Consider the following 11944-nt stretch of genomic DNA (forward strand, 5'->3'; position numbering starts at 1 on the left):
GCCTGAAAGAAATTGCTGGATAAATTCAGCAACGTTTTATGATCGTCACTAAAAAAGAAAACTACTGATGTTTTATTTATAAAACATCGGTAATAAAATTTGTTTTAAGTTACTAATTACGCTGAGATGCTCTGACGTTTTTGTGCGTCGCTATAAATATAAATAACCAACATTTTCTGTTGAACGTCGATGGACTGTTTATGAAACGGTCGTTTGACGACTGAGAACATAGGCCCTCGCCGACTGAGACCCACATCGTAGGGGGCCCCGCACCGTCCGAAGCAGTGAAGTGAGGGCCCACAGACCGAACAGAACGACTCAACCGCTGCTAAGGGTTCATACAAACAATGCCAGCACGCATCCCACCCTTCATGAGATAGATGGTCCAACCTCTGAACTAGGGAACACAGTTCTCTTAGTCCAATGGTAAGGACCAATGACAGAAAGGTCAGGCTTTACCTAACCAACTACCTAATACTATGCAGGCTCATCAAACAACGCTTTTTAGCTTTCTTCAGGATTTGGCCCGAACTGTTCGGCAGATTCCCACGCGTTACGTACCCGTTCTCCACTTTATTCTCAATTGTTCCCACCTTCTAGGCGAGACAAGCTACCTTTAGCTAGGAGCCTCACCTTTTGATCATGTCGTGACGCTTTGGTTAGGCCGACTACTCTATGACTACTATAGGCTACTTCGACTTCTAGCTTCGATAGTGGCCCTTCCGCTTTAGTGTAGTTGTAGTTTGTATTGGTACTGAATGAACATATCAAGCAAAGGCGAGCAGTATAAGCCCTTCTCCGGCTTGGGAAAAGAAGCGAACTCCTCGGAAAAGGCTGTCAGATGTGAAGCAACTTTTTGAATTTGGAAAGCTTTCGATGAAGGCAAGGTGGATGGGAAGTGACTGCAGAAAGCTCAGGTTTTGATTGAGCAAGCAGTCAATCCGAAGCTTCGAAACCGGGGAGCGGTGGAGAAACTAGAATTCCAGGGAATTCATCGGGTGAGAATGATTCGTTCCATGCTTCGAGACGCAAGCAAATAGAGGTCCCGCCCGAGAAATGTGGCGGGGGAAAGGAGGTGGGCAAGTGGGTCCTTTTCGCTTCTGGCTTTTCTTTATTTAAGACAATTCGCCCTCTCATTTAGTCGTTAAGTTCGGTCCCTCTCTCCAGAGGTACCTCACTTCACTGCTCCGGACGGACGCACGCTCGCATGCACGGAAGTAAGAGGTTCATTACCAGCTAAGCTACCATAACCACTTTCCTAAAGTGTGTGTTTTATTCATCGAATAGTGCCCTACCTTACCAAGCAGTGGAGGAGCATTGCTCGACGAACCGAGAGCCGTCCATCCAGTCCCTTGCGGGCCCTCGTTCAGTCCGGTGTTCTTCGCTATAGATGCCACCAAGAACAAGAAAGAGGCTCTCCGCTCCTCTACAGTTGTACGCTAGCGCTAGCTGCACTTAGCAACACCCCCTAAAGTCACACAGCGAACTTCTGAAATAGCAAAAAGGGCAAGCACTGTGAAAGGAGGGGCAAGCCAAAGTCGATTGATCCTGTGCTTGGCTAGTGCACACAGCCGTTTTCCAGCCATTGCTTGTTGGACTACAAACCCGCGACCTCGAGGCTGACCCGAGGGGCCTCTCAATCTCCACACGATGGGGAGCTCTGCCAAGGCTCTCTCAAAGGTAGCGCCCTCACAGCATGAGTCATGGCGATATATGAGATACCTCTTGATTCAGGGACAAAGCCTTGAGTCAAGACGTACCTGAAATGAGGAAGAGTCGCCATCCAGGGAACTCGGCCCTGGAACCCATAAGATACTCTGTTGCAATGGATAACCAGAGATACAAAGGTTCGTGCCCGATTACAAGTTGGGAAGGTGTTAGGCACCCCAACTCGCCCGAGCGCACTCGGTCTCTTAAGCCATTTTTATTAACTTTGAAGAGTTTTGGGCGAAAATCATGTAAAATGGGAACACGTATCCCCGAGAAGACGTCTACCAAAGCATGCAAGACCCGGGGATGGGCAAAAGGAAAATAAAACATCCAAGTTCTAAGGAGGGTCAATATCAGTGCCACCTCACATTGGAAAGGACACTAGAATCCGCCGTCTCTCAAAGAGGCAGAGAAGACTAGAGTCAATCTAATATCAGATAATCCTACTACCTGTCTCCATACGTCGCATCTAATATGTATTCCTAAAGAGAGCGGGTACCAGTATCATATGTCATTAGAACGAACACTAGAATCCGTCATCTCCTAGAGAGGAGTAGAAGACTAGTGCTATCCAATAATAGATAATCCTGCTACCAGCCTCCACACATCACATCTAATCCTAACTCATCACATCTAAGTAAGTGGTAAACATACACATGCACAGCTACAACTAAGCATGTAATAGCAGATATGAACAAATAATGATGAGATAAGATAAGCAGGAAAAGCAGTAAGAGAGCTACTGCTAAGCACGTGATCTGGAGATAATAAACGAGTAAGTAGTAAAGAACTATAGCTAAACATGTGAATAGGCAAAGCAACGAAGACATAAGTACTCCATAGCTCGTTCTATGATTCATCATCCCTCCCTCCGCCTCCATCATCCTTTCTTCACTGTGTGAATGATTTCTCTCCTTACCCTCGCCCTTGATTTGACATAGAGACCCTCCCTATGCTTGCAACTGAACCCCGGGGTTCTTCCCCCATCTACCCCATCAGATGACCCCACCTTCCCTCGCCCCACCATTCTACCCATTCCCCCTCCCCCAATAGTTTTCCACAGAGAGAACCCCCCCACCAAATCGTTTGCAGCTTCTGTTACAAAGAGATTATTTCTCCCTAAACTCTGTTTGGGTGTGAAAGCTCCTGAAAAAACTCCCACCGGAGAACCAGCTATCAACTTCACTGGGGACGACATTCTGAAAGGATCGGCACCCTTCCGTTTGGCCTTGATTGCAAAATGCTCCTGTGGGAAACTCCCATTCGCTCTGCTCAGAGAATCTCTGAAGAAGAAACACTCCCTCTCAGAGGATCGTATAATAACCTCTCTTGATCAGCGCCATCTCCTAATCCGCTTAGGATCCGACATGGATTTCATGGATGTATGGCTCTCTGGCAGCATCAAGATTCAGGGTCTTCTACTTAGATTCCTAAGATGGACCCCTGACTTCTCTCCAGGAGAAGAACCCCCCATCGCCCCTATCTGGATTTTGTTCCCCAGCCTCCCCCTATTCTGCTACAATGACGATTTTCTAGTCTCCGTTGGAGGTCTTGTTGGTAGAGTGTTAAAAATCGATGGATATACATCTAATGGCTCTAGAACGGAAGCTGCCAGACTCTGCGTAGAAATTCGAATTAACGTGCCCCTTTCAGAACGGCTTTGGCTAGGATTCCCTAGCAAAAAGGCAGATGGCAGAAGGTAATCTATGAAAGAATCCCACACTACTGTAGTTGTTGTCTCAAATTTGGCCACTTACAACCTAACTGTAAGCTCCAACCCCCTAAAATCCAAGACCCATATGCTAAGACTATCCCCCCAGCTGAGGGGTTGGCAGCTGCTATGCCCCCTGAAAAATCCCTTCATCCAGACTTGGATAGAGCCACCAAATCGGCTTTTCAGAAACAAACTCCAGAAATGGATGCTGCCCCACCTGACCCAATCAACCTTGAAGATGTTCACCCACTATCGGGAGGATCTCTGACCGAAGTAGGCGCCCTCGAATTTGTATCAGTAGGAACTCCAAACCTTTTCTCCCCTGCTGAATCACCTAGTATGCAACCAGATTCTCAGGTAGCCCTTGACCCAGTCATTACCCAAAATCTGCCACATCTCCAACCGTCAACAACCCAATTGACGCCCTCGGCCTCACCACCTTCCTCCCCCCTCTCTATCCCTCTATTCTCCCCCCATGGTCTATCCCTCATTGTGGACTTGACCTGCCTGCCCCTGCTAGAACCCATTACTCCCCACTACCATCCTCTCCTCATTCAACTGAGCCTCCCCACCATTTACCTCTCTCAGAAAATCTACCAAGCGGTTTCCCCACCCCACAACCCCTGATGGCCTTGCCCTCATCGGAGCCCGCCCCTCTAGCCATCGAAATGTCAACTCATTGTGGTTCATCACATGTAGACTTTCACCCTTCCTCTATCACTACTCCCTCTAACCTCTCAATTAGTGAGGATTTTTTTGAGGCCAGAACCTCAGAACTCTCAGAGCTGGTTATATTAGACAACTCTCGATTAGCCAATCTGACTGGCAGAGACCTTTCTAACCCTCCTCCTTCAGCTCCCTCTCCACTCCATGGCCCCTCAGCACCTTCCCCAATATCCCCCTCACCTCGCCTTCTTACTCTTTCGCCATCCTCCTCACTCCCATGCCATCCGCCTACCCAATGCACAATCCCACCGATCATCTTCTGCCTGATCAACCCCCAGCCCAAGAGCTCTCTTTCCAGCACCCAACTGATCCCATTCTCCAAAAACTCTCACCCCAGCTCCCGATTAAACCCAGCTCCCAACCAAAGAAAAAATGGAAGCGATCTGGGAGGACCTGGAAAATTGTCCCATGATTAACAGTCTTATTTGGAATATTAGGGGGGCCAAAAATAGGCCTTCCAGGAGAAGGCTGAAAGCTTTATCCAAGCTTCACAAGCTCAACTTCATTGTTCTTTTAGAGCCATTCTTAAACGAACTAGAGGTTCATAAAGTTGCAGAGCTGCTACACTTCACCAACTATATGACAAACCTCAACGAATCTTCCAAAATTTGGATTCTATGGGATGGCTCCCTCTCAATGAGTCGGGTTTCTTTTAATAACCAAGCGCTGTCAGTAGAGATTGCTCACTTGCAATCTAGTTCAGAAGCCTTTATGACCCTTATTTATGCCAGTTGTTCCATCATAGAAAGGAGAGATCTATGGAGTTACCTCTGGGACTGCAGCCAATCCTTTTCTAAAGCTTGGGCTGTCGGGGGGGACTTCAATGCCCTGTTATCACCTGATGAGAAATTAGGAGGAAGGCCTCCAGATCCCACTTCATGCCGAGAGTTCCAATCAGCCATAGATGGCGCAGGCCTCATTGATGCTGGGTTCATTGGTAGCAAATTCACCAGGTATGGCATCAGTAGGAATGGCCAGAGATCGTGAACCAGATTAGATAGGGTTCTCACAAACTCTCAGTGGCTAAGCTCAATCCCCTCCACCTCTATCACCCATCTCTCCCGCACCTGCTCAGATCATTGTCCCCTCCTTTTAAACATCCATCCCACCTTAACCCCCCAAATAAAACCATTCAAATTCCAAGCTATGTGGTCAAAACACCCCCAATTTCAATCCATTGTGAAGTCTGCCTGGTCTATTGAAGCCACTGGTAATCCTCTTGAGATCCTTTCTGCCAAACTGAAAAACACAAAAAATGTCCTGAAAACCTGGAATAGAGAGATATATGGCAATGTTTTCCAAAATGTCAGATCCAATGAAGACATGGTTCTCAAACCCGAGTTGGACCACCAAACTAACCCAAATGCCACCACATCGGAAAGTCTATCAGAAGCCATAGGCAGGTTGAATGAAACCATTCTCCATGAGGAAATTTTCCTTAGACAGAAAACCGAGGAGAAGTGGTTAAAAGAAGGATACAGAAAAAATAAATACCTCCATGCTGCAATGCACCATCAAAGGAACCTGGGAAGGGTCACCAAAATAAGACACACCGGGAACCGGATCACAGACAAGGGCATGATCAAAGACTTGGCTTCCACCTACTTTGAAAAAGCATTAGCTGAGGAGGGGAAAAGGACTCACCACGGCCTTCTAAATCTCATCCCTAAGTTGATTTCTCCTGCAAACAACCAGATGCTTCTAGTAGCCTCATCGGAGGAGGAAATCAAAGAAGCCATATTCAGCAGCCCTCCGGAAAGCGCCCCTGGGCCAGATGGGTTTGGAGGTATCTTCTACTCTTCTTGTTGGGACTCGATCAAATCTGACCTCCTTCTAGCTGCAACTGCCTTCTTTGAAGGTGGTAACCTTTCCAGGCACTACTCCTCCACATTCCTAGCTTTGATTCCCAAAAATGAAAACCCTCTCACATTCTCTGACTTCAGACCCATCAGCCTGTGCAATTTCTGCTACAAAATCTTTTCGAAGGTCATGGTCTCTAGGCTTGCAAAGGTCTTGCTTAAAATTATCTCCCAAGAGCAAGGCGCTTTCGTTAAAGGCAGGTCCATCTCAGATAATATTGCCATCACCCAGGAGATGATTGTCGGTCTCAACAAGAAGGTCAGAGGAGGCAATGTGATCCTCAAAATAGATATGGCAAAAGCGTTCGATCGATTAAAGTGACAATTCTTGCTGGATGTGCTCGAAAGGTTTGGCTTGTCCTTGGAATGGAGGAATTTGATCATGCAATGCACCCATAGAAGCTGGTTTTCAATAGTTTTAAACGGAGAGCCTCATGGGTTCTTTCAATCCTCTCGTGGCCTCCGTCAAGGAGATCCCCTCTCCCCCTGCCTCTTCATTCTAGCGGAAGAAGTTCTAAGCAGAGGCCTGGCCGCCCTATTCAGAGAAGGTGGAGCATCCTACTTCCTTAGAATGAGAGGCTGTACTCCCATCACCCATTGTCTCTTCGCTGACGACACGATTATCTTTTCGAACCGGAGCAAATCAAGCCTAAAGAGTATCATGTCCTTTCTTTCATCATATGAGCTGATTTCGGGGCAAAAAATCAATAAATCAAAGAGCTGCTTTGCAGTTTCAGCGAAAACCTCTCTAAGCAGGGAGAGGATCATAGCCAATTCTACTGGTTTTTCCAACAAAACCCCTCCCATCACCTACCTTGGTGTCCCACTTTATGCCGGCCGGATGAAAACTTGCTTCTTCGACGATCTAATTAGAAAAATCAGATCCAAAATTGAAGGATGGAAGGGTAAGTTACTTTTTCAAGCTGGCAGACTTGTTCTCATCAACCATGTTCTATCCAGTTCTCCTATCTTCCTCATGTCTGCCATCACTCCTCCTAAAGCTGTCCAGCATAAAATCGACAGAATTATGTCAGACTTCTGGTGGGGCAGTGGTGACCATGGGCCTAAAACTCACTGGGTCTCCTGGCACCGCATTTCTAAACCTCAAGTCTGGGCCAGCCCAGTCTGGGAACACCTACCGCCCAAAATCAGTTGCTTCCTATGGAAACTCTTCCAAAGGGCCCTCCCTACAGATGATAGAATCAAATCTCGCCATGTCCAGCTCCCCTCCAAATGCTCCTGCTGCTCGTCCAGCAAGGAAGAAACTCTTAATCACCTATTCGTCGATGGAGACCTAGCCCGTAGTATCTGGTCAGCATTAGCTAGCCTTTGGAACATCACCTTGATTCCTTCCCAAGGGATCTTTGCTAGAATCCTCATGTGGTGGGTGGTTGCCGCTAAAAGGAAATTTTTCTGTTCATTTCTCTCCGGCATCTCAGCTTCTTTCATATCCTAGGAAATTTGGAAAGAACGATGTTCCCGGAAAATGGAAGGTAAGCACAATCATCCAAGTAAGATTATCTGTCTTATTATCGAAGGAATCAAAAGCTTGCGCTTCAGTGATGGCTTCCCTAAAGCTCCCAATCTGCTAGAAGAACTCTCTCTTTCCCAAATTGGAATTCCATCGAACCCTCCCTGCTCTCAGAAAGATAGTTGGATTCTTTGGAAAAGACCTCCAAAAGGCTTTTTTAAGCTTAACATTGACGGAACTTCGAAAGGCAACCCGGTGAATCCGGGGGTGGAGGAGTAATCAGAGACCATAATGCAAAAATCATCCTCCCATTTTCCCTATACTACGAGATCGGATCCAACATGGTGGCCGAATCTCGGGCACTCTTGGATGGGCTTAGATGTTGCTCGGCATTTAAAGTGCCCAAGATAATAGTTGAATCGGACAGTAAAGTTTTAATTGACCTCATCCTTTCCAAAGGCCAAATCCCCTGGGCCATCCAATACCTCTGGAAAGAGATTCAAGATCTTCTTGCTATCCTCTCCCCTAGCTGCCAACACCAATATCGAGAAGGCAATTTTGTAGCTGACTCCATCGCCAACTTCGGATGCTCCTCCAAGAACAACCTCTTCTACTCGTCCTGGGCAAATATGCCTCGCCATTCCAGAGGGGCTGCTAGATGTAATGTTGCCGGCCTCCCTAACATCAGACCTTCCTCCAAGGTATGCAGAAGAATCCACTACGATTTGTGCTCCCTGTAATTTGGTGCCTCGGGCTGCCGCCCCTCCCCCCTAGCCCAATATTGGTTATTTGGTTGCTAGCATTTTCTATTTGTAATCCTCCAGGCTAGTTGGCTCTGCCTCCTTTGTATTGACTGACACTTTTTATATATTCTTGGCGGTCCGCCCCGATACTGTTCAATTTTCGGGTTAAAAAAAAAAAAAAAAAAAAAAGGTACTCCACAACTAAGCAAATGAATCATCTAAAGAAAATAATTGCTCAAAATATCAGAGGAAAACACACTAACATGTCCCTATACATGAAATCAGAACAAGCAATAAACCACACAACCAAAACTACATGAGAGATGTATCTGAAGAGAATAAACACCAAAAATAAGGGAATAAAACACACTAACATGTATATAGGAGATATGGACAAGTACCAGACCATAGACTCCTAAAACTTTAAGACAATAAAACATGTGCAACAGTCTCCCCCGAACTTGGATGACCAGCCATCCAAGCTGCCTACGTATCCAAGCTGCTTTTTGGAATCAATGTCTACGTAGTTCTGTGGCCTATTATAAACTACAATGCCTATTTGTGCCTAGACCACTAAACTAGACTCAACGTAAAAGACTTGACTTGTTTTTAAAGCTTCTTTTGCGATTATTTAAGTTGAAAATGATTGTGGCTTTTAGGACACCCTATATGCCCTAACTAAATGCAAGTTAGTCCTAAGCTAATGCAGGTGGTCCCTACAACCTATGTACCACTAGGTTGTATCCTAGAGAAAACAATGGGCAAACGAAGTGCATCGTAAAGCTAGCCATCAGCCGACTATGCAAAACTGCATTAGTCAAAACTAAACCATATCAGTAAGTTCTGAGGCTAATTAATGTGTTTGTGAGTCATTCGCGAAACAACAAGAGTCGGAGAGACTTTACTTTCTGGCTCGCGGACAAAGCTAGATCTAGATCAAATACAGATTTCATATTTGTTTCTTTTTTTTTGTAATTCCGTTGTTTGGCTACTGAAGCCCTTCTTTTAATCTAGTGCTTGATTGTTTGATAAAGACCGACCGGCTTTCATAAGCACTCTTCCATGCTTGACTCAAACAATAAGACGAGTTGGCAGCTGTAGAAGCGGTTTCCAGTCATAATGTGTTTGTGAGTTGCCAAATTATTTATGAGTTTGTAAGTCGCTAAACTATTAAATGGACTAGGTTCAACATTTTTTCTCTTGTATTCCTCTATTAAAAGTGCACCACACATTTGCAATGAGAGTTTTTGTTGAAGAAGAGAAGTTTTTCTCATATTTTTGCAAGAATTTTACTTCTTGTTCTTCCGACACAACCATAAGGATTGCGTTCGTCGATTCAAACTATATCAATCATGTTATTGCAGTTGGTGACTGACCACATGCCCTTATGTCTGGTGCTCTATTTTTGTCCCCAATATAAAGGTTTTGAATAAAACGTCCTTGGGATAGGCCGTTTCACTAATTAGATATGAATAGACAAATGATGAACTACAAAGATTTACCTATTTCCTTTTGAGGTAACACCTTAGAAATGCTATATGTCTACTAATTAGAGTTCCAACTAGATGTGTCCTGTAGACACCATATATGACGCAGGGAGCGTGGACCGGCAACACAAGATGGAGATCAACACTAGCAGCAACTAAAATAATCTCGTAGGTATTTGAAAACCCATGCCACGGTTTGGAGAAAAACTCCAACGTAACTCGTGGAAGGAGCTTCGAGTGACGCCCAAAAATAAACTTTATTCAATCTCTTTCTTTCCTCATGCCATTATATTATATAAAGAGCCAAAACCTAAGAATAGCAACTCTAAATTCTTGCCACTCTATTATTCTCAATCTTCTAACTAAAACAACATAAATAAAAAGTACAAACATGACTAAAATATTCCTAAAATCAAGTCCAAATCGCGTAATCTGGGGCACCTTTAGATAGGTAATCGAAAAATCTTTCTTAAAACACCAAAATCATGCCAAATGAACAAGATTTGACGCCCTAAAAAAATACTACAAATAAAATGACGAAAATAAAAAATAAAAATAAATGACTTATTCAACGCCACGCGTTCTGCATCATTCACCCCCGCTCTAAGAAAACTCGACCTCAAGTTTAGGCGATCGTTGATTTTCGGCGTTGCACCGACCTTCCATTGTTCCTTTATTTTTTCATTTTTTCTTGATACCTTACATGAAGCTTTATTTTTTTCTTTCTTTTTATAATGTTCCCTTACATGAAGCATAGCCATGAAAAGGGCTCTTGAAGGCACTCTCAGATCCATGGCCATCTTCTCATGGATGCGAGCTTTGAGTAGTGCTAACTGTGTGTGAAAGTCTTCACTTGTTGGAGTACTTCGTTCTCCGTACCTAGATCTGGCTGGCCGATGCTAGGTGCAATGACTTCTTCATCCCGTCGGGCATTCCTCGGAGATCCCTTGTGCTCCGATACCAATTGAAGCTGGGAGACATCGAAACTCATTGCCCATGGATAAAGAAAGACCGTTTCAACATAAAAAACAACAAAAACTAGAGCAAACATGCTTAAAAAATGCATATAAGCTAGTGCCATAAACGTAAGGGCGTTTAGGGGCCTTACGTGAGAGGGGCGCTACGGCTTTTTTTGAAGCTCTTCAAAACCTTTACGTGAGAGGGCCCTTACTAATAGGGGCCCCTCAAGCGGCAACACAAGATGGAGATCAACACTAGCAACAACTAAAATAATCTCTGGGGGTTTGAAAACCCATGCCGTGGTTTGGAGAAAAACCCCAACATAACACGTGAAAGGAGCGAAGTTCCTTCACCCACGTGAAAGAGCCAATGCACTCTTCACAAGTGATGCCCAACAATAAACTTTATTCAATCTCTTTCTTTCCTCATGCCATTACATTATATAAAGAGCCAAAACCTAAAAACATTGTATTTTTTACAAAATAAAAAAATGTGCCCTTACTCGCTCGCGTGTGACATGATGAGACTTCTCACATCAATTATAATACATTTTAATAATTAATCTCTTCATGTCGAAATCATAGGAAAAGGGACACATCATGTGCATGTGTATTTATGCGGCAGATGGATGATACCATCTACGCGGCAAATGGATGGTATTATTCCTCCCTTATTAGGACAGTACAATTATGTGACAGCAGCACCCACCGCTTATAGCACTTTAATGAAGCCCACAATCACGCCCTTATTAGTACAACATTTGATGGCGGCTCCCATCGCTTACAGTATTTTAATCCCACGATCACGTCCTTATTAGTATAATATGCTAGGTTTTTACCTGACAAAAGCGGATCATTTCTATTTTTTGTCATTAATATAGTTTGGTCTGATGTGATGATCCTAGCCTTTAGGCGCAAAATACGCGATCGATGTAATGTTTCGGTCGTGATCAAATGGTTATAGTATACCCGGGTTGATCTAGTGGTGATGCAATATAATCAATGGTCATGATCTCACCATATATCTAAAATAGATCTCGTGGAGCCGACATGAACAAATAAGGTTAAGAATCTTTACTAAAAAAGGGTATGGGATTTATCTCACAGTATATCCAAAATAGATCCCGTAAAATCGGCATGAATTAATAGGTTTGAATATTTTACTAAAATAGTGTGTCACGAAATCTCATGAATTAATAGGATGAAGCATGCGAACGTGTCTTTTCGTGTCTTTTCCATACAATTCAGCTCATTTTACTATCTTAGGCCGGAAGT

General features: G+C 44.4%; 1 protein-coding gene across 1 annotated transcript; it reads left to right on the forward strand.

Annotated features, from left to right (window-relative positions):
- Nucleotides 1-4522: 4522 nt before the first annotated feature.
- LOC143878867 (uncharacterized) lies at nt 4523-5137 on the forward strand. Its single transcript, XM_077381080.1, has one exon. The coding sequence runs from the start codon at nt 4523-4525 to the stop codon at nt 5135-5137; it is 615 nt and encodes a 204-aa protein (XP_077237195.1).
- Nucleotides 5138-11944: the final 6807 nt, after the last annotated feature.

This window comes from Tasmannia lanceolata, unplaced genomic scaffold (assembly GCF_043159265.1).
Source record: "Tasmannia lanceolata isolate RefF3 unplaced genomic scaffold, GAP_Taslan_0.1 ptg000006l, whole genome shotgun sequence".
NCBI lineage: Eukaryota > Viridiplantae > Streptophyta > Magnoliopsida > Canellales > Winteraceae > Tasmannia > Tasmannia lanceolata.